We start from the raw sequence: 23,585 nt of genomic DNA on the forward strand, positions 1-23,585 counted from the left end.
TACTTGACTCTCCCTTTTATCACACACTGTTTAGCTGTGCTGACTGTGTGTGTGTGTGTGTGAGAGAGAGAGAGAGAGAGAGACTTGAGTATTCTAAGCTTTTTCCTGCCTTGGGCTTTTACTATTGCACTTTGTTCTATCTAGATTTCTCTTTCTCTGATCTTCAAATCACTAGCTCCTTCTAAACCTCCAAATTCTAGTTGAAAATCACTTTCTTGAAGATACCTTCCCAGACTATTTAGTCTAAAATACCCTGATGGTGAAGTCATTTTCTATTTCATTACACTGTTATTTCATATTAGTTCTTATTGCCATCTTGAAGTGTTTTATTATTATTATTATTATTAACTCATGTATTTTCTGGTTTTCCACTAGAATGTAAGCTACTCAAGAACAAAATCTTCTCCATCTTTTTCATCATTGTATCCTGAGTATCATCCATACGCTTAGCAAAAAGCAGGCACTCAGTTAATGCTTGTTGAATGAATGGACTTCTTCCCGCCTGTACTATATTCTCTCTAGCAGGATTTCATGTACATTAAGAAGGAAAATGGATGCAAATTTATTGATGTAGTGTTTGATCAGGTAGAAGAGATATTTGGTTATAAGAAATAAGAGAGAGAGAGAAAGAAAAAAGCCACACTCTACTGCTATAGCCAATGCATTAAGCACAGGATTTGATGGAGGGGGGAGGGAGGAGGGGAAAGGTCTGTTGCCTCAATGCATGTGCATCCATCTTCCAAATAGTTTCTTTTTTTTTTTTTAATTTTTTTTAAACATCTTTATTGAAGTATAATTGCCTTACAATGGTGTGTTAGCTTCTGCTTTATAACAAAGTGAATCAGTTATACATATACAATATGTTCCCATTTCTCCTCCCTCTTGCATCTCCCTCCCTCCCACCCTCCCCATCCCACCCCTCTAGGTGGTCACAAAGCACCGAGCTGATCTCCCTGTGCTATGCGGCTGCTTCCCACTAGTTATCTGTTTTACATTTGGTAGTGTATATATGTCCATGACACTCTCTTACCCTGTCACATCTCACCCCACCCCCTCCCCATATCCTCAAGTCCATTCTCTAGTAGGTCTGTGTCTTTATTCCCATCTTGCCACTAGGTTCTTCGTGGCCTTTTTTTTTTTTTTTCCCCTTAGATTCCATATATATGTGTTAGCATACTGTATTTGTTTTTCTCTTTCTGACTTACTTCACTCTGTATGACAGACTCTAACTCCATCCACCTCATTACAAATACCTCCATTTCATTTCTTTTTATGGCTGAGTAATATTCCATTGTATATATGTGCCACATCTTCTTTATCCATTCATCTGTCGATGGACATTTAGGTTGCTTCCATGTCCTGGCTATTGTAAATAGAGCTGCAATGAACATTTTGGTACATGACTCTTTTTGACCTATGGTTTTCTCAGGGTATATGCCCAGTATTGGGATTGCTGGGTCATATGGTAGTTCTATTTGTAGTTTTTTAAGGAACCTCCATACTGTTCTCCATAGTGGCTGTATCAATTTACATTCCCACCAACAGTGCAAGAGTGTTCCCTTTCCTCCACACCCTCTCCAGCATTTATTGTTTCTAGATTTTTTGATGATGGCCATTCTGACCGGTGTGAGATGATATCTCATTGTAGTTTTGATTTGCATTTCTCTAATGATTAATGATGTTGAGCATTCTTTCATGTGTCTGTAGGCCATCTGTATATCTTCTTTGGAGAAATGTCTATTTAGGTCTTCTGCCCATTTTTGGATTGGGTTGTTCGTTTTTTTGTTATTGAGCTGCATGAGCTGCTTGTAAATCTTGGAGATTAATCCTTTGTCAGTTGCTTCATTTGCAAATATTTTCTCCCATTCTGATGGTTGTCTTTTGGTCTTGTTTATGGTTTCCTTTGCTGTGCAAAAGCTTTTAAGTTTCATTAGGTCCCATTTGTTTATTTGTGTTCTTATTTCCATTTCTCTGGGAGCTGGGTCAAAAAGAATCTTGCTGTGATGTATGTCATAGAGTGTTCTGCCTATGTTTTCCTCTAAGAGTTTGATAGTGTCTGCCCTTACACTTAGGTCTTTAATCCATTTTGAGTTTATTTCTGTGCATGGTGTCAGGGAGTGTTCTAATTTCATACTTTTACATGTACCTGTCCAATTTTCCCAGCACCACTTATTGAAGAGGCTGTCTTTTCTCCACTGTATATGCTTGCCTCCTTTATCAAAGATAAGGTGACCATATGTGTGTGGGTTTATCTCTGGGCTTTCTATCCTGTTCCATTGATCTATATTTCTGTTTTTGTGCCAGTACCAAACTGTCTTGATTACTGAAGCTTTGTAATATAGTCTGAAGTCAGGGAGCCTGATTCCCCCAGCTCCATTTTTCGTTCTCAAGATTGCTTTGGCTATTCGGGGTCTTTTGTGTTTCCATACAAATTGTGAAATTTTTTGTTCTAGTTCTGTGAAAAATGCCAGTGGTAGTTTGATAGGGATTGCATTGAATCTGTAGATTGCTTTGGGTAGTAGAGTCATTTTCACAATGTTGATTCTTACAATCCAGGAACATGGTATATCTCTCCATCTATTTGTATCATCTTTAATTTCTTTCATCAGTGTCTTATAATTTTCTGCATACAGGTCTTTTGTCTCCTTAGGTAGGTTTATTCCTAGATATTTTATTCTTTTTGTTGCAATGGTAAATGGGAGTGTTTTCTTAATTTCACTTTCAGATTTTTCATCATTAGTGTATAGAAATGCAAGAGATTTCTGTGCATTAATTTTGTATCCTGCTACTTTACCAAATTCATTGATTAGCTCTAGGAGTTTTCTGGTAGCATCTTTAGGATTCTCTATGTATAGTATCATGTCATCTGCAAACAGTGACAGCTTTACTTCTTCTTTTCCGATTTGGATTCCTTTTATTTCTTTTTCTTCTCTGATTGCTGTGGCTAACACTTCCAAAACTATGTTGAATAATAGTGGTGAGAGTGGGCAACCTTGTCTTGTTCCTGATCTTAGTGGAAATGGTTTCAGTTTTTCACCATTGAGGACAATGTTGGCTGTGGGTTTGTCATATATGGCCTTTATTATGTTGAGGAAAGTTCCCTCTATGCCTACTTTCTGCAGGGCTTTTATCATAAATGGGTGTTGAATTTTGTCGAAAGCTTTCTCTGCATCTATTGAGATGATCATATGGTTTTTCTCCTTCAATTTGTTAATATGGTGTATCACGTTGATTGATTTGCGTATATTGAAGAATCCTTGCATTCCTGGGATAAACCCCACTTGATCATGGTGTATGATCCTTTTAATGTGCTGTTGGATTCTGTTTGCTAGTATTTTGTTGAGGATTTTTGCATCTATGTTCATCAGTGATATTGGCCTGTAGTTTTCTTTCTTTGTGACATCTTTGTCTGGTTTTGGTATCAGGGTGATGGTGGCCTCGTAGAATGAGTTTGGGAGTGTTCCTCCCTCTGCAATATTTTGGAAGAGTTTGAGAAGGATAGGTGTTAGCTCTTCTCTAAATGTTTGATAGAATTAGCCTGTGAAGCCATCTGGTCCTGGGCTTTTGTTTTTTGGAAGATTTTTAATCACAGTTTCAATTTCAGTGCTTGTGATTGGTCTGTTCATATTTTCTATTTCTTCCTGGTTCAGTCTCGGCAGTTTGTGCATTTCTAAGAATCTGTCCATTTCTTCCAGGTTGTCCATTGTATTGGCATAGAGTTGCTTGTAGTAATCTCTCATGATCTTTTGTATTTCTGCAGTGTCAGTGGTTACTTCTCCTTTTTCATTTCTAATTCTATTGATCTGAGTCTTCTCCCTTTTTCTCTTGATGAGTCTGGCTAATGGTTTATCAATTTTGTTTATCTTCTCAAAGAACCAGCTTTTAGTTTCATTGATTTTTGCTATTGTTTCCTTCATTTCTTTTTCATTTATTTCTGACCTGATCTTTATAATTTCTTTCCTTCTGCTGGCTTTGGGGTTTTTTTGTTCTTCTTTCTCTAATTGCTTTAGGTGCAAGGTTAGGTTGTTTATTCGAGATGTTTCCTGTTTCTTGAGGTAGGCTTGTATTGCTATAAACTTCCCTCTTAGCACTGCTTTTGCTGCGTCCCATAGGTTTTGGGTCGTCGTATCTCCATTGTCATTTGTTTCTAGGTATTTTTTGATTTCCCCTTTGATTTCTTCAGTAATCACTTCGTTATTAAGTAATGTATTGTGTAGCCTCCATGTGTTTGTATTTTTTACAGATCTTTTCCTGTAATTGATATCTAGTCTCATAGCGTTGTGGTCGGAAAAGATACTTGATACGATTTCAATTTTCTTAAATTTACCAAGGCTTGATTTGTGACCCAAGATATGATCTATCCTGGAGAATGTTCCATGAGCACTTGAGAAAAATGTGTATTCTGTTGCTTTTGGGTGGAATGTCCTATAAATATCAATTAAGTCCATCTTGTTTAATGTATCATTTAAAGCTTGTGTTTCCTTATTTATTTTCATTTTGGATGATCTGTCCATTGGTGCAAGTGGGGTGTTAAAGTCCCCTACTATGATTGTGTTGCTGTCAATTTCCCCTTTTATGGCTGTTAGTATTTGCCTTATGTATTGAGGTGCTCCTATGTTGGGTGCATAAATATTTACAATTGTTATACCTTCCTCTTGGATCGATCCCTTGATCATTATATAGTGTCCTTCTTTATCTCTTGTAATAGTCTTTATTTTAAAGTCTATTTTGTCTGATATGAGAATTGCTACTCCAGCTTTCTTTTGATTTCCATTTGCATGGAATATCTTTTTCCATCCCCTCACTTTCAGTCTGTATGTGTCTCTAGGTCTGAAGTGGGTCTCTTGTAGACAGCATATATATGGGTCTTGTTTTTGTATCCATCCAGCCAGCCTGTGTCTTTTGGTGGGAGCATTTAGTCCATTTACATTCAAGGTAATTATCGATATGTATGTTCCTATTCCCATTTTCTTAAATGTTTTGGGTTTGTTATTGTAGGTGTTTTCCTTCTCTTGTGTTTCTTGCCTAGAGAAGTTCCTTTAGCCTTTGTTGTAAAGCTGGTTTGGTGGTGCTGAACTCTCTCAGCTTTTGCTTGTCTGTAAAGGTTTTAATTTCTCCATCGAATCTGAATGAGATCCTTGCTGGGTAGAATAATCTTGGTTGTAGGTTTTTCTCCTTCATCACTTTAAGTATATCCTGCCACTCCTTTCTGGCTTGCAGAGTTTCTGCTGAAAGATCAGATGTTAACCTTATGGGGATTCCCTTGTGTGTTATTTGTTGTTTTTCCCTTGCTGCCTTTAATATGTTTTCCTTATATTTAATTTTTGACAGTTTGATTAATATGTGTCTTGGCGTGTTTCTCCTTGGGTTTATCCTGTATGGGACTCTCTGTGCTTCCAGGACTTGATTAACTATTTCCTTTCCCATATTAGGGAAGTTTTCAACTATAATCTCTTCAAATATTTTCTCAGTCCCTTTCTTTTTCTCTTCTTCTTCTGGGACCCCTATAATTCGAATGTTGGTGCGTTTAATGTTGTCCCAGAGGTCTCTGAGACTGTCCTCAGTTCTTTTCATTCTTTTTTCTTTATCCTGCTCTGTAGTAGTTATTTCCACCATTTTGTCTTCCAGGTCACTTATCCTTTCTTCTGCCTCAGTTATTCTGCTATTGATCCCATCTAGAGTATTTTTAATTTCATTTATTGTGTTTTTCATCATTGCTTGGTTCCTCTTTAGTTCTTCTACGTCCTTGTTAAATGTTTCTTGCATTTTGTCTATTCTATTTCCAAGATTTTGGATCATCCTTACTATCATTATTCTGAATTCTTTTTCAGGTAGACTACCTATTTCCTCTTCATTTGTTAAGTCTGGTGTGTTTTGACCCTGCTCCTTCATCTGCTGTGTGTTTTTCTGTCGTCTCATTTTGCTTATCTTACTGTGTTTGGGGTCTCCTTTTCACAGGCTGCAGGTTTGTAGTTCCCGTTGTTTTTGGTATCTGTCCCCAGTGGCTAAGGTTGGTTCAGTGGGTTGTGTAGGCTTCCTGGTGGAGGGGTCTAGTGGCTCTGTTCTGGTGGATGAGGCTGGATCTTGTCTTTCTGGTGGGCACGTCCATGTCTGGTGGTGTATTTTGGGGTGTCTGTGGCCTTATTATGATCTTAGGCAGCCTCTCTGCTAATGGATGGGGCTGTGTTCCTGTCTTGCTAGTTGTTTGGCATAGGGTGTCCAGCACTGTAGCTTGCTGGTCATTGAGTGAAGCTGGGTCTTGATGTTGAGATGGAGATCTCTGAGAGATTTTTGCCGTTTGGTGTTACGTGGAGCTGGGAGGTCTCTTGTGGACCAGTGTCCTGAAGTTGGCTCTCCCACCTCAGAGGCACGGCCCTGATGCCTGGCTGGAGCACCGAGAGCCTTTCGTCCGCACGGCTCAGAGTAAAAGGGAGAAAAAATAGAAAGAAAGAAAGAAAGAAAGAAAGAGGCTATAATATAGTGAAGTAAAATAAAACTATTGTAAAGCAAAGCTATACAGACAAAATCTCACCCAGAAGCATATACATATACACTCACAAAAAAAAAGAAAAGGGGAAAAATTAATATATCCTGCTCCCAAAGTCCACCTCCTGAATTTGGGATGATTCGTTGTCTATTCAGGTATTCAACAGATGCAGGCACATCAAGTTGTTTGTGGAGTTTTAATCCGCTGCTTCTGAGGCTGCTGGGAGAGATTTCCCCTTCTCTTCCCTGTTCGCACAGCTCCTGGGGTTCAGCTTTGGATTTGGACCCGCCTCTGCGTGTAGGTCGCCTGAGGGCGTCTATTCCCTGCCCAGACAGGGCGGGGTTAAGGGAGCAGTTGCTTTGGGTGCTCTGGCTCACCCAGGCCGCGGGAAGGGAGGGGTACAGAGGAGGCGGGGCGAGACTGCGGCGACAGAGGCCGGCGTGACGTTGCACCAGCCTGAGGCGCGCAGTGCTTTCTCCCGGGGAAGTTGTCCCCGGATCACGGGAGCCTGGCGGTGGCGGGCTGCACAGGCTACCGGGAGGGGCGGTGTGGAGAGTGACCTGTGCTCGCACACAGGCTTTTTGGAGGCGGCAGCAGCAGCCCCAGCGTCTCACGCCCGTCTCTGGGGTCCGCGCTGATCGCCGCGGCTCGCGCCAGCCTCTGAAGTTCGTTTAGGCGGTGCTCTGAATCGCCTCTCCTTGCGCGCCGCGAAACAGAGGCAAGAAAAAGTCTCTTGCCTCTTCGGCAGCTGCAGACTTTTTCCTGGTCTCCCTCCCAGCCAGCTGTGGTGTGCTAACCCCTTCAGGCTGTGTTCACGGTGCCAGCCCCAGTCCTCTCCCTGCGATCCGACCGAAGCTGCGCCTCAGCTCCCAGCCCCGCCCGCCCCGGCGGGTGAGCAGACAAGCCTCTCGGGCTGGTGAGTGCTGGTCCGCACCGCTCCTCCGTGCGGGAACCTCTCCGCTTTGCCCTCCGCACCCCTGTGGCTGCGCTCTCCTCCGTGGCTCCGAAGCTTCCCCCCTCTGCCACCCACAGTCTCTGCCCACGAAGGGGCTTCCTAGTGCGTGGAAATCTTTCCTCCTTCACAGCTCCCTCCCACTGGTGCAGGTGCCGTCCCTATTCTTTTGTCTCTGTTATTTCTTTTTTCTTTTGCCCTACCCAAGTACAGGGGGAGTTTCTTGCCTTTTTGGAGGTCGGACGTTTTCTGCCAGCGTTCAGTGGGTGTTCTGTAGGAGCAGTTCCACGTGTAGATGTATTTCTACTGTATCTGTGGGAAGGAAGGTGATCTCCGCGTCTTACTCTTCCGCCATCTTCTCTCCCCAAATAGTTTCTTAAATCTTAATCCAGAAATTGAAATAACTACAAATTTTCTTTGAAGGTGAAACCAGAACTGAATTGAATATTCTGTTTCTTTTTGAAATTGAAACATTACAAATGTTTGCAATAGATAGTTCAGGCAAAATTTTCACTGTGAATTCAGTTGGCCCTAATTGTTAATCTCCTTCTCTTAGTGAAGGACTTCAGAAATATGATCGAATCCTAGTTAAATAATACATGATTACGGACCTTTTATATACATATAGATATATAAAATGCCAGATGTTTAAAAATGGTTAATATTCCCTCAAAAAGGAAAACATTGTTCTAAAAGGTCATTTAGGTGTCATTCCTGGGAGATTTTATGGCTGTTCTTCACCTGTTTAACATTATTATCGATAGTTCTTTTCAGATTATGAGTAAATGGTTTGTGCTCTAAGTGTTTATTCATGTTAACATTTACATTGTAAAATATGCTTCTTACAGGAGTATAAATAGTTGCTGGAAAGAACACTGACAGCTTGAAAGCGAAATGAAGTTCTTTCTATTGCTTTCAGCCATTGGATTCTGCTGGGCTCAGTATGCCCCAAATACCGAATCTGGACGGACATCTATTGTCCATCTGTTTGAGTGGCGCTGGGTTGATATTGCTCTTGAATGTGAGCGATACTTAGCTCCCAAAGGATTTGGAGGTGTTCAGGTGGGCATTGTTCACAGTATAAATTGCAGACTTCGCTGTGCTTAGAGTAAATGGTATTATGCTCTGTGTCTGTGAAGCTGGGACAACATTTTACTTCACAAATAAGTACTCTAAGTAAAACAGTTTTCTGAGGAAGAAAAAAATTTGAAATTGTTGGCAACTTCATGTTTTATTTCTAATACAATATTTTTTTTCAGTAGGACATTTCCAATGTGAAGTTAATATTTTCTAATGGTTGTCAAGGAACGTGGCTGCAAATACAAAGATTCAGAAACAATTTTAGACTCTTGAGTCGTTTCTAGAATATTCAGTGATACAAAGTAAGCTGTAATTTGATACTTACTACTGTTGTTTTATTTGTAGGTTTCCCCACCCAATGAAAATGCGGTAATTAATAACCCTTCAAGACCCTGGTGGGAAAGATACCAACCAGTTAGCTACAAGTTATGTACAAGATCAGGAAATGAGGATGAATTCAAAGACATGGTGACTAGATGTAACAACGTTGGTGTAAGTGAATTAAATTTCCCTTTAAAAGTATTATATAGAAAAAGGATTTCTCTCTCTTGCCTCCTGTTCCTTTCAAGCACAACGATTTTCATATATTTTAAAATTTTACTTCATGCTTTAGCCATAAATTAAAATGTAATTGTTACCTTATGTTCAGCTTTTGTAAATATTTATTTATGCACTAAAGAAGATGTAAGTAAAAGTTTAAGGCCACGAACTTACTCATACAGCAAAATACCAACTTTTAACCCTCCTGGCTGCATGCATTTCTGGGGAACACTTTTCCAGTTAGGAATTGGAAATTCCAGTTACAGTATTGGCTGTTACTTTTATGTGACTTGTGTCTCCACCCATAAGTCCTGGGCCTTTCTTCCCATAGGTTCTTTGATGGTAAATAATTATTTTCTCTTTGATGAGGAGCATAACAAGAGACAATACCTACTGATCCTAAATAGATAGTAGAAACTGGCTTTTTATTTCCTAGGATGACCCATGGAAATTGCAAAAACCAATCATCTCTCCTGCCTAATCTGATTCTTTTCTCCTGCCCCTCCCCGCCAAAAAAAGGCCTTTGCATTTTTTCACAGTTATGGTAGTTTTGGGTTCTCTTAATTTGTCATATATGTAAATATTCCACCAAGTGGCTAGAATGCATGTAGGGCTTTAGTTCACAATGATTTCCTTTAACATTTGACTGTTGCTCTTCTAGGAAGGTAAGTTATAAAATAACAAAGAAATATTTTGGAGTGTTATTAATGTGCTGTAAACTCAAGTTAATACTATTATAAATTTCTACCTCTCTCTAGGTCCCATTGAAATAGAAATTTTGCCTTTCAGGTCCGTATTTACGTGGATGCTATAATTAATCATATGTGTGGAAATGGTGTGGCTGAAGGAACGAGCAGTACTTGTAGGAGTTACTTCAACCCTGGAACTGAGGATTTTCCAGCAGTCCCATACTCTGGTTGGGAGTTTAATGGTGATAAATGTAAAACTGGAAGTGGAGACATTGAGAGCTATAATGATGCTTCTCAGGTAATTAGCAAAAGGAGCTGCCTATGCCTTTTATTATCCACATGTAACTTATTGATCTCATTTTAAATATTAGTTGAGATCCCTTAGAACAGGATTCCAAGCCTGACTGTTCAAACAAAGAATCTCAAATCGATATTTAAAACATTTTTCCCAATTAAATTGTTCACAATGAAAAAGCTCATCCACTGTATTTCCTACATTCTCCATTTTTATACTAGAAAATGTTTCAAAGGTATGTCCATATTAGAATGTCAGTATCCCCAGAGACCAATGCAAAGAAGGCACTATAGAAATATCTATTAATGAATAAATGAATGAATAATCAAATGGATTCTCAGGCAAAGATGATGCTTATGTACCAGTCACAACATTTTTTACCTCAATAGGTCCGAGATTGTCGTCTGGTTGGTCTTCTTGATCTTGCACTGGAGAAAGATTATGTGCGCTTCACGATTGCTGAATATCTGAACCGTCTCATTGACATTGGTGTAGCAGGGTTCAGAATTGATGCTTCTAAGCACATGTGGCCTGGAGACATGAAGGCGATTTTGGATAAACTGCATAATCTAAACACAAGATGGTTCCCTGCAGGAAGTAAACCTTTCATTTACCAGGAGGTACATCAATACATATATGTGCAGATAAAACAAAGATTCATCAGAAAGTAAATGGCAGATTTCATTAAAAGTGCAATTTCTGTAGGTTAGTGGCTGACTCATGTATACGGAGGAGTGTTCCTTAAACTCCTTTGATTCAGAGACAGCACATCTGACTCTATCACAGGAGCTTTTTTATGCAAGTGCCGAGAATTTTTTTAGGCTGCCAAAAATCTCTGTGTCATGTATCATCTCCCCAGAGACCATTATAGAAGACAGATAAGAATATAGTTGTTGTCTTGAGCCAGGCTATGTGACTTAAATTCTTGGCTATAGCGCTGTTAGCTGTGTCTGTTTAGGCAAATTGATTAACCTCTCTGAGCAATAATTTTTTCAAAGTTTATCGAAAGGAATAATGATAATGGTTATGTCTTTGTTTTCTTTGGAAAATTAAAGAGGTAATATTTAGCAAGCACTTAGAAATATTGCCAGCTGGATATTAAGTGCTCTGTAAGTGTGAGCTATTCTTATCATTTATGTGCAAGACTAAATTAGGTCAGCATTCTCACAGGACAACAGGTTACTTTGTCATGTTACTTTTAATATTGTAGCATAGATTTTAACAAAGGAAAATAAGAATCTTAACATAAACAAGCATTTGGGGCATTTCACATAACATAAATAGTATAAAGTTATTTTCTATATAATAGTAACTCGTTAGTTAAAATTCTTTTCAGCTCTTATTTAAAGCGATATTTTCTTCTTGATTTCTACTAGGTAATTGATCTGGGTGGTGAGCCAATTAAAAGCAGTGAGTACTTTGGAAATGGCCGTGTGACAGAATTTAAATATGGTGCAAAACTAGGCACAGTTCTGCGCAAGTGGAATGGAGAGAAGATGTCTTACTTAAAGTAAGTGAAATACAATTGATCCTTTGAAGTATTTCACAGATTTATTTGTGATATTACCCCAACATGAATTTTCCTCTTTAAGCCTTCTTATTTAGACAACATCCAAGGATTCATTTACTAATAGCAAGTGTCAGAGTTCCCCAAACGCCAAATGATCATCATTATTTAGAACGGCAATCACGAGGAAGTAATTTTAGAGACCCAAAACATCACATAGAGATTTTAATCCTGGTATTATACGTCTCTACTAGATTTGATTAATGTTTGCACATAAATTGTGCAGGCCAGGTTATTGTTAAAATGATTCTGTACTTTATGAAGTCCCTACAATGTGGCCGTACTGTAGAATTTACATATATTAATCAATTAATTAATTTCAAATATTAAAATATTTATATTATAACAATATAATATTGAAGCCTTATTTAAAAACAGTTTGCCATTGTGTATAAAATGATAATAATGTTGAACCTTCTGCAGTCCATCTAAATTATAATTCAGTGAAACTTCTAAAATAACTTTTATAACAAAAATCTTATACCTGTAACATGAATATAAGTCAAGTAATTCCTACATATATACATGCATGAAATGAATTTGTAGATAATATATCTATATAGTTTATATTTTGAAAGCCCTACAGAATAATCATTTAATTAGAGAATTTCATTAGAGGGTGCTATTCTGAACGAAATACACATGTAGGTTACTCTAAAGCTATTGTAAAAGAATACATATAGGTGCTTTTAAGATTTTTTTTTTCTTTTTAAATAGGAACTGGGGAGAAGGCTGGGGTTTCATGCCTTCTGACAGAGCACTTGTCTTTGTTGATAACCATGACAATCAGCGAGGGCATGGAGCTGGGGGAGCATCTATTCTTACATTCTGGGACCCTAGGTAAGAAACAAAGTTCCCCATTTTTAAACCTACAGTTTACTGATAGTAAAAATATTATTTTCCTCTATAATGTTATAGACTGTACAAAATGGGAGTTGGATTTATGCTCGCTCATCCCTACGGATTTACACGAGTAATGTCAAGCTACCGTTGGCCAAGACATTTTGAAAATGGACAAGTAAGTTTTGGTATTGTCCAAAATGTCTTTTCCTCAAGAAAAAGAGGTTAATTTTGTTTTAATTTCACATGATGCTATTACATTCGGTATTTTTTGTATCAAATATTTATTAAGTGTACACCTGATGCAGGACTCTTTTAACAATGCAGTGGATATTAAAAAAATTAAAATTAATGATCTCTATGGACAAAGAGTATGTAAGCTATTTCAAAATATGACAAAGGTAGCCCCTCACCAAAGAAAACAAAACACACTTAAAAATAGGATACAGTGAGTAAAATATGTATTTCTCATAAGTACCTATTTCATAGAGTTGATATGATGATTACAAATTAACACTTCAAAAAAATTAAAACAGTACATGCACTACAGTACGAGCAATATACATATTTGTTAAATACTTTTAAGAGAAGTTTTTTGGGAAGCAAAGAGATGATCCAATTGGACCTAGGTTCAATAGGGAAAGTATGGTATAACAGGAAAGAAAGTATATGTGTTAAAGAAGAGACATTTGCTGACTCTGCTGGGAATGTTGAAGATGAAAAAAATTGGGGCGGTATGGTAAAGACAATAATCTGAGTAATAATTAAAAAAAAACTGAGAAATAAGATTATTAAAGAATATATTTGGTAAGTTAGTGGACAGTTTTCAAACTGAAGATTTCAAATACAACATCATACAGCAACTTCATACCTGAAGTAGAAAATTCTCTTTGCTGCAAACCAGATAGATATTTATCTAGTTTCTAGTAGATTATTTTCAAATTGAGAAGTCCACTACTTTGTACAGCAACTCATTCTATTGTTAGATAGCCTTAATATTTAGAAGATGTCCCTTTATATTGAGCCAACTTCTTGTAATTACCACTAACTGGTCTTATTTCTGATGGCCAGAGTCATGGCGTATGTCCATTTCCCCTTTTCCCATAACATTTCCAAGACTTCTCCAGGACTTGTGCATGCTAACAACTCTTAATTTTGTCCACTATTCATCATACAACAGGATTTAAGACAGACCTTTATAACCTTCCTAGACATAATCTGTTTTTTCCTATGATTATCTTTGAAAGTACCAATCAGAAACCACAATATTAAAAATTTGGTCAATTTAGTAAGGGATATTGTGATGCTTTGATTAGTACATTTATTTAACAAAGAAGAATGAAAGAAACTAATATTTATTTAGCAATTATCATGTGGAAAGCATTTTTACATACCTCGTTTAATTTTTATAGCCACTAAGTAATATCTTCACTTTACTGAAGAGGAAAAGCAGGCACCGAAGTTTTGTATATTAACTAAGTTTTTGTAGCTAGTACTAATATAACCTATCTTTTAGTCCTGCTGCTTCTGACACTAAAGGCCTTGCCATTTCAGTGACATTGCACTACCTAGAGTGATATTAAGAAGTCATTGCAATTCCTTGCAAAGAAAATGAGAGGGTAAGAGAATCATAGCCTTGTTTGAAATATGGCACTAGAGAATGGGAAGTTAGGGGGAAGATAAATTCAGTAAAAATACGAAACAAGTTGGATTCTCAATGAAGACAATACAGAGACACATAAGGGACAGACTGGGTTTGGTGGACTGAATAAGGACACATGTAATGTTAATAATGTGAGCTTTTAAAATGTATTAATATAGTTTTGTTAATTGAGGATGTTAATGATTGGATTGGGCCACCAAATAATAATGGAGTCATTAAAGAAGTTACTATTAATCCAGATACTACTTGTGGCAATGACTGGATCTGTGAACATCGATGGCGTCAAATAAGGTAGGAATACTTATTTAGAGATATCCTCTAATAATACAGTTTCTTAACATTTTGTTCTAAACTGTTGACATATTCATCAGCATTTCCTATGTTATTTTGTGTTCAGGAACATGGTTGTGTTCCGTAATGTAGTTGATGGCCAACCTTTAACAAACTGGTGGGATAATGGTAGCAACCAAGTAGCTTTTGGAAGAGGAAACAGAGGATTCATTGTCTTTAACAATGATGACTGGTAAGTAGACATCAATTAGAAATAATTGTACCAACATGTTCTTGGTTTATTCTTTTCCTGTTCATTTACTTCTTTCATATCTGAAAAATCCTTTAGTCAGCAGATTAAGAAAACATAGTGATCAGCAGAAAAATGATGATGACTCTTATTCTTTTGATCTCCTCTCTTTATAAGGGCTTTCTCTTCTAAGTAGAGTTATTTTTTGTACACTTGTGCATATCATGGGCAGATATGATGCACATATATATGCTAACATATACACCTCACATAAATATTCACATAATATAAAGGTTGTGAAATCCCTAGAAGACTGTCTTCTAGGACTTTTAAAATAAATAATGGAAAAATACTGCCTCAGGATGGAAATATCTTTTTTTCTGTCTCTTTTTTTTCACCTACCCTGGTATCTAGTTCTTTGGTCTTCTTTTTTCACTGTCCTGTCTTTCTGTGACAAATAATACTTTATAAAGCATACATATATATATATATATATAAAGAACATATATGTTATGGTCATTGATTGAACTCAGGAGATTTTTTAGTTTTAGTTCTGAAACATCTCATTACTGGCTTTTCATTTGTGACACTTATATTCTCTGTCTCAAGTATACTGATTCCCTCACACAGAGAACTATAGCTCAGAAGACCTCTTTGCAGGCAGTTGAAATACCTTTGTCCAAGGCTAACTTCCACTCATGCTTAGCTCACTCTAGCCCAAATTATATTTTACTGACAAAAAATAAATAAAGTGTATCTCTTTCTTCCCCAAGACTCCATTGCCTGTCCTTTAATTTCTGTCTTTTGTAGATGGGAGAGTCAAAATAAATATATGGGACAGCTTTGTATTTTAAAACCATATACTTCTTCATAGAAATGTGAGATTATTTTTATCTCCAGCCCAAATTTATTTGACCCTCTTGAAAAAAAAAAGGTTTTTTAAAGAAATAATCATATTTAAATTCTTGACAGTAATCACTATTTTCTTAAGTTCAGATGAAGACAAATTTAAAATGTGTGTGTTTACCACAGGAATCAATTTTCTCTAAGGGAGCCAATTCAACCAAATCTTCACTGATACTCTTCAACCTTTTTTTTTTTTTTTTTAATAATATTTACTCTTGACTAGGTTACGCCTAAGTCTTCTCTTCTATAAGAATATTGTTGGCCCTAAGAAAACTACTTACAGCCACTGGGGAGGCCTTTGTATTTAGATTTTATTTTCATTGAGACCTTGACTGCTTAGAGTTCTACAGCACAAAGTTAAACTCTTTGTTTTAGAGATAGTCTGTATTCTTGCTTTTAATTGTGGTGAAATCTTAAATTTTATTTTACAGGGCATTATATTCAACTTTGCAAACTGGTCTTCCTGCTGGTACATATTGTGATGTCATTTCTGGAGATAAAATTGGTAACGATTGTACAGGAATTAAAATCTATGTTTCCGGCGATGGCAATGCTAATTTTTCTATTAGTAACTCTGCTGAAGATCCGTTTATTGTGATTCATGCTGAATCTAAATTATAAAGTTTGAATTAAATACGTACACACAGAGAAATAAAAGGTGTTTCTGTTCTTATATATATGTAACCTATAACTTCTCATAATTCATTAATTTTTGGTTAAAGCTCTAATAAGTAACCAACTTGAAAAACTCAGAAAGGCATAAAAAAACACGTATACTTAAATAATTATAATATCATTACAATCAACGTTTTGTTGTGTTTTAGAAGATTGTCATTAACCTTTTTGTCAAAGGCATTTCTAAGAATTCAGAAAACCATGTTGAAAAACATGTTTGTTGCCATTAACACCATTTGCCCAGCTATGTATCTCTAATATATGTCTGTATTTCTTACATAGGGTGTTTCTAACAATTAGTTAGGGGCAGCTGATTTAATGATGATTCCCATACAAAGTCATAACACTTGGGTGCTTTTCACAATATAAAGGCCATTTCATGTTTAATAAGTTAAAAACTAAAAGAAACATATTATGTAGTCTATAATAATTATCTGGAGCTCACAGGAATCTCCTCCTACATTCTCTATATTCTTTTTTTCATTCTCTTTCCAATGGCTTTCACATGATGCTGTTGTATGACTTTGGTTTCCTCTCTTAACCAAATTGATTCTGTGAGGGAGGAAAACTAAGTCAGGAAGGTTGTTCTGGTACAACACCATCTCTGAGAGGCTTGCTCCATGCTCTGCCATGCAGTACTGGATTGAATGAGTCTAAAGATCTTACATCTGGTCAGATTTGGGTCCTGTTCTTATGTCCTAATAGAACAGAAGCTACAGTATTACCTTCTCTATATTTAGTGTCTTGATTTAGCTGATATTCTATGGTTGTACGTATTATTATCTATTAACTTCAGAATAAAATGTCGTATTGAAATTGAAGAGGCATGTTGGGACTTTGCTAAAGAAGGTTCCTTGGTGCAGGTACAATGAGATATAAAATGAAACCTCTGTTTCCTAGTGGTAGATTTTGTAAGAACTGGGTGTTACTTTAGGAATTCTGCCCAGTTCTATCTTAGGAATTTTTATTCTATCAATGTCAATACTCTCTGTAATTTAATTTGACTGAGATATGTCTTTTTTTTTAAACATCTTTATTGTAGTATAATTGCCTCACAATGCTGTTCCAGTCTCCGCTGAACAACAAAGTGAATCAGCCACATGTATACATATATCCCCATATCCCCTCCCTCTTGTGTCTCCCTCCCACCCTCCCTATCCCGCCCCTCTAGGTGGTCACAAAGCACTGAGCTGATCTCCCTGTGCTATGCAGCTGCTTCCCACTAGCTATCTATTTTACATTTGGTAGGGTATATATGTCAATGCTACTCTCTCACTTCGTCCCAGCTTACCCTTCCTCCTCCCCTTGTCCTCAAGTCCATTCTCTACATCTGCGTCTTTATTCCTGTCCTGCCCCTAGGCTCATCAGAACCTTTTTTATTTTTTTTAGATTCCATATATATGTGTCAGCATATGGTATTTGTTCTTCTCTTTCTGACTTACTTCAATCTGTATGACAGACTCTAGGTCCATCCACCTCACTACAAATAGTTCAGTTTCATTTCTTTTTATGGCTGAGTAATATTCCATTGTATATATGTGCCACATCTTTATCCATTCATCTGTTGATGGGCATTTAGGTTGCTTCCTTGTCCTGGCTATTGTAAATAGTGCTGCAGTGAACATTGTGGTGCATGTCCCTTTTTGAATTATGGTTTCCTTAGGGTATATGCCCAGTAGTGGGATTGCTGGGTCATATGTTAGTTCTAATTTTAGTTTTTTAAGGAACCTCCATACTCTTCTCCATAGTGGCTGTATCAATTTGCATTCCCACACATAGTGCAAGAGGGTTCCCTTTTCTCCACACCCTCTCCAGCATTTATTGTTTGTAGATTTTTTGATGAGAGATATATCTTTTTTTTTGACAAATGTTATTTTGCTGAAGATTTGCTATTCTCCTTCCAGTAGAGAATATTTTGTGCTCTTTTAACTCATTGAAAAGAATCTTTGGAGACCTTAGAAATAAATGAGATGGTGCTTATGAAAAAAGTGCCAACATTTTTATTGACATATATTAATTAATTGGAAAAGTGGCAATAAAAGAATATTGTTTAAATATTTTCATCACATTATTGATAGAAGTACAGGGCACACCCATTTGAAAACTAACTATCATGAGCAAGATAAAATGCTAAAGTATGAGAGGTAAAAAGATAAGGTGTGGCCTTTACTCTTTCGACCTATCATTTAGTGGAAACTGGTCAATAATTACCTATACCGTCAGAGAATTTTGCATCTGATTCTCTTATTAATTCAAAATATAAAAGGCTAATCCAAAATATAGGAAAAAGCAGCACCATAGAGTATACTTTCAGTGTATTCTTTAAATTAAATTCTTTATTGCTGCAGATAAAATTTGACACTCTAGGTACTGATTTAAAGTAGTTGAAAGTGAGTCTAAATTTTAGTTCTGTTTTTCCTTTATTTACTCTTACATTCACCAGTATCAATTATATACTTTCAGAATCCAAAAACAATTATCACAAAATTTAACCATTTGCTTTTCAAAAACTTTTTGCGTATTTTCAAAGTTTATATAGGATCCTCGTTAATTCTAGAATTTATAAAACTGATTCTTTCACAAAAAGTCAAACACGTGAGTTTGAAGTAAATCTTGTTTTAGGAAACTTCTTCAAATCACAGACATTTTAGTTATAGCAGTAGAAGGTCTTTAAAAAAAGTTTCATTTTCTTATGTTTGAAGATTACAGAGTAAAGTTATCTCCATTCCAACCTCCTCCTTAATGAAAAGAGAAAATAACAAGAACAAAAATTATAGGGCATAATCCCCTTCATCTCTAATAAAACTATGAGATTGTCAGCCCAAATGATAAACAATAAGGACCAGCATGAAAATTCAACAGAGTGGAATTTGGACTCTTCTAGAGAGGAAATAGTACCAACAGACTTTGAGCATGGCCAAACCTCTTAGAAATACGGAGGTCTCTGACCTTAAAGATCTAATTAAAGACTTGTTTATTTGAACAGTGAGCTATCAGGATGTGGTGAGCCTTGGAACTATACACAAACTCTAAAAGTCACAACGAAAACCAATATTTTCCAGAAGAAGTTAGTAAGAGTTGCAAGTATTAGCAAGGAACATATTTGATGATCAGTTTGATAGTTGTACAGAATCCTTTTGGGAGTGTAAAGAAGTAACTAAAGCAGTTAACCTGCAATCTATTCACTCTGTTTACCGTCAGATGCCCTGAGAGAAAGAATAGAAGGTAGGTGACCTTGTCTAATCTCCTTGTCAGCTGGACTTCTGGGAAAAGGGACTACTGATATTTGCTGGGGGAAGAAACTTTATCTCTGAAATGCCCTTTATAGAGTGTTCCTGGCTCAGGGTTACCTATAATAAATATAACCTAGAATCTATGCGGTATGGTGTATATCTTGTAAGTTATACAGTTCTCTGAGACATAAATGGAAATGTTTTATACCTTAACTGCTCTTGTTGTCTGAGGTAACCCCATGAACCTTATTTAGAAACCTGATCTATTGTTCTGAGCCAGATACTAACGTCCAATGCAGGAAAATGGGACCTGAGGTGCTGCTGTTGATATCTCAGGCCTTTCTCTGTTTTATCTGAACATCTTGATTGACTGTATTCTTGAAATTATTATGAAAGTTTGATGCCGGAATAGGATCTCTGATTCACTTTTGTCTGATTTGATAATCCAATTCTACATGTTAGCTTGGGGGAATAAAATACACTCTCTAATACCATAAAGGAAATCTATAACATAATAAGTTTCATAAGGAGCCATATAGATTTTCTGCTCATTCTGAAAAGATGTTGAGAAACAGGCAAAGGTACTACAAAGAAAATATATGATCTTAGAGCAGACACAGATGAATTGATGAAAAAGTGTTCTGAGACAATGTACCCAAAATGAAGCTGTCCCAATTCACACAGCCACCAAACCCCAGCATACACATACAAAGCTTTTGTTGGATTAAGAGACTTACTAATAATAAAATGCTTAATAATCAAGAAGGAAACTATATATGGCCCATGCTAAGTAATTGTAAAAGAAGAAAATGAATATAAATAAAAAACAGCAGTACAAAATCAATGGCATTCTTGAAAACCACCAAACATAACTAGAAAAAGTAATTTAAAAAACATAATTTACAACAACAACAAAACTATAAGGTACCTAAGAATAAACCTAACAAAGGTGGAAATTGATACTATAAAAATTCTAGAATGTTTTAGGACACATAAAAAAGAAATGGAAATATATTTATACACATGAATTGGATTCCTGAAAATAAAATGTGCTAACTGCAATAAATATTCAATAGAAAATTTGAAATGTAAAATTCAGGAAACCTTCCAGAAAATAGAGGAAAATGGCAAGAGACAGAAAATAAAATAGAATAGGTTAAAAAATTAGAGGATTATTCCAGGAGTTTAAATATCAAATTATAAAGATTTTTTGAAGAGACTATATGGAAAACAGGAAAGAGCCAATTATGAGCTCAAGGATATGAGTATATAGATTAAAATTGGAAATGTTAAAAGCAATGCATATTGTAATATTTCAGAAAATCAAAGGGAAAAAAGTGATGCTAAAAACTTCCAGAGAAAGAAAATGACTAGTTTACATATGGTGGATCAAAATTAGATTAGCACCAGAGTGCCAGTACAAGAGAGTCAATAGAGTGTAGATTCAGATTTTGACTGTAAAATTTATTTGCTAAGTAATCTGAGACAAGCTTTTCAATTTCTTTGGACCTCAATTTCCTCAACTATCTTTATGGATAATATTACTTTTTCATAACTTTGTTATGAGGAATAAATAGGCTAATATAGAACATGGTATATAGGAATTCCTAAATTAATGTTAGCTATTTTAGAAAATTTATTAACAGTAACCCTGAAAGCTTGAGCACAGTAGAACAATTCTTTAAAATCCTGAGGAAAATGATTTCCAACTTAGAATTTTGTAGCTAGCCGTACCATCAGCCATGATTTGTGGGGGAGAATACATATTTATCACATGCAAAAACCTAAAAACATCTAACTCCCATATACCTTTTTTCACAGAAAGGAGGAATTAAACCCAGAAAGAGGAAATTAAGATTTCTGAAATAGAATCCTATACAGAAGAGAGGCTAAGGGAATTCTCAATATAATAACAAAAAAAGTCCCAGGAGATTAGGACTCCAGCAGGCTATGGATAAACCAGTAAATATGAGGTTAGTTCATTGGTGGAATTTGTGAGAAAGGTCTTTTTAGAAAAATAAAATTTAAAAGTTGAAGGGTTTGACCTCGTGAATAATTTTATTGAGAAGCATTTTAGAGAGTTGCTGGAAGTTTGGGAAAACATAAGTAGATATTTGAAGAATGCCAAGCAAATAAAAATAAATAAATAACTTTTAGAAAAGTAAAAACTCTTGTCTAAGAAAGGAAATAAAATGTCATAATGCTTGGCTCAGAATGAAAAATGTTTACATAGACATAATATTAAAAGCAGTAAATTTGGATTTAATTAATAAAACCATATGGGGAAGATGGGAAACAGAAAATGTGCATATGTGAGGGATGCATTATAGTACTAAATTATAATCTTATAAATTTGGAAATCAAGGCATAATATCTATAACACAGAGAGGGAGAGAGACAGAGAGACAGACTTTCATAATAGATAGCTCCTAGAAAAAATAAAAGAAACTTTACTTTTCATTTCACATTCATTTCTAAATATCAATGGTCACTCGAATTAGAATGCCAAAGCCAGTGCTAGTTTCAAACTTTTAGAGTCACTAACTACTGAAACCATTTGGAATCCACACTCTTTTGTACTAATAATTTTTAAAAAGAAACAAACAAAATTCTAAATTTTCTATAAATGAAAGAAATTCTAACAAAGTTCTGAGTTTTGAATTAGGATATTTCAATGTTTTTCTTTTTAAAAATATAAATACAAGTTTTTTTTGAATTTTTTTTTCCTATTTCCTATTTCTGAAGCCACAAGCATAAACTAATTTGCCTGATCCATCTCAGGTTAAAACCTAGGCAGTCCTGATGTAGTCTCCCCACAGTGTTAAACAGACTTTGGAAAATCCCGAGTAATCTGTGTCCCACTTCACATTGGAGATATGGGAACACATATATTGTACAGCTTGACCAACATGGCAGGCAGAGTTGGATAATGAGTGTTACAGAATCTGCACTATGAAGAAATAGGCACTCCTAGAGAAGGGTAGACTTGAAGATGGGCTTAATCTTTGGCAATGACCTGTGTCCAGGCTATGTTTGACTCTAATCTCTCCCAAACTTCAGTAATGATTGACATATACACAGGAGGATAAAGGTCCAGGGCAGGAAAATGCAAGTATGGCCAGTCCCCTTTCTTGCCACTTAAGAGGAAGGAGCAGCATTCTTTGAAAGAATTCTGGAAGATGACAAGCAAGAACATGAGTAGTGGCTTACCACAGAGTTAGAGGCATTGAGGATGAGTATATAGTGGGCCACCCAGGGATAGAGGTGAGGCAACTCTTCTTTTTACATACATACCATAAAGTGGTGACACTAATGTTTCAAGGTATGTTAGAATTATCCTTATAAGGATTTTGTATTCTCCCTTTCTCTCACATGTCTCAGATAATACCTTACATCATCTTGTCTTTGAAATAGAAGTAGGTGCACAGGCCAATATGGATTCCCTTGTATAGGTCCTAGACCATTCCCCAAACCAAGGATTTCTCTGAAATCTCCTAGTTTAGGTACAAATTAAAGTATGTCCAAGAAGGTGTCTGTTGCTCTTGATCTTCTGTCTTCCACCAAATTAGATTGAAGTCATATTAGATTTTGGAACAGGTTTATATCATTTAGTTCATCCTTGTTAGATTATTAAAGTCAAATCTGGATTTTAATACATGTTTTGAACTTTAAAAATGGCAGGTTTAGTTTGAGAAGAAAAAAGATTTTTGTTGGGAGTATTGTATATTCATAGAGTTAAATCATCTGTGTTATGCAAATGCTTTACATGCTGCTAGGTCAGGTATGTCCCTACTCTTATGCAATCAAGTCCATCACTACATGTAACCTAGAAAAACGCCGACATATTTCCAATTAGGGTGAGCCTTCCTATCAAAAGCCTTCCTATCCTTTTTGATATCTTTCCTAAGCCTTCCAAAAGGCTTTTGATAGCCTTCTTATCAAAATCCTGTCCTAGATTTTGTTGCTTAAAGATGAATACTGTATGAGTATGAACCATTATGTTACGGACAGTCAAAAAAGCTAAGAAAATATGTTCAATATAATTGGGAAAGTGAGTCCATTTACAGGTCAGGCAAAGCTGCATTCTCATTATTCCAGAGATTTTGGAGGAAAAAATTTAAATGAGGAACTGGCAAGG

The 23,585-nt window shown here is 36.2% G+C and overlaps 2 protein-coding genes and 1 long non-coding RNA gene across 9 annotated transcripts in view; all 3 read left to right on the plus strand.

Moving 5' to 3' along the window:
- Positions 1-457, plus strand: part of RNPC3 (RNA binding region (RNP1, RRM) containing 3) — a 69,214-nt gene extending 68,757 nt beyond the window's left edge. For all 3 annotated transcript variants that reach the window (XM_036824300.1, XM_036824341.1, XM_036824333.1), the window contains one exon: positions 376-457. The gene's annotated coding sequence lies outside the window, so the exon portion shown is untranslated. The remainder of the gene's footprint in view (positions 1-375) is intronic.
- LOC118880646 (pancreatic alpha-amylase) overlaps positions 1-16,217 on the plus strand; it is a 35,994-nt gene extending 19,777 nt beyond the window's left edge. For 2 of the 4 annotated variants that reach the window (XM_036824395.1, XM_036824404.1), the window contains 10 exons: positions 8,288-8,501; positions 8,865-9,011; positions 9,849-10,046; positions 10,433-10,663; positions 11,420-11,553; positions 12,328-12,450; positions 12,529-12,628; positions 14,286-14,404; positions 14,511-14,636; positions 15,971-16,214. In XM_036824395.1, the coding sequence (XP_036680290.1) occupies positions 8,334-8,501; positions 8,865-9,011; positions 9,849-10,046; positions 10,433-10,663; positions 11,420-11,553; positions 12,328-12,450; positions 12,529-12,628; positions 14,286-14,404; positions 14,511-14,636; positions 15,971-16,160 (1,536 nt within the window). In that variant the 5' untranslated portion in view covers positions 8,288-8,333 and the 3' untranslated portion in view covers positions 16,161-16,214. Of the gene's footprint in view, positions 1-497; positions 586-8,287; positions 8,502-8,864; positions 9,012-9,848; positions 10,047-10,432; positions 10,664-11,419; positions 11,554-12,327; positions 12,451-12,528; positions 12,629-14,285; positions 14,405-14,510; positions 14,637-15,970 lie in introns of those variants that run through there. The other 2 variants (XM_036824388.1, XM_036824414.1) reach the window with 2 other exon arrangements.
- A 2,947-nt stretch (positions 16,218-19,164) lies between these two features.
- Positions 19,165-23,585, plus strand: part of LOC118906249 — a 64,383-nt gene continuing 59,962 nt past the window's right edge. For both annotated transcript variants that reach the window (XR_005022458.1, XR_005022469.1), the window contains exon 1: positions 19,165-19,439. This is a non-coding gene — a long non-coding RNA (uncharacterized LOC118906249). The remainder of the gene's footprint in view (positions 19,440-23,585) is intronic.

This window comes from Balaenoptera musculus, chromosome 1, assembly GCF_009873245.2.
Source record: "Balaenoptera musculus isolate JJ_BM4_2016_0621 chromosome 1, mBalMus1.pri.v3, whole genome shotgun sequence".
Classification (NCBI taxonomy): Eukaryota; Metazoa; Chordata; class Mammalia; order Artiodactyla; family Balaenopteridae; genus Balaenoptera; species Balaenoptera musculus.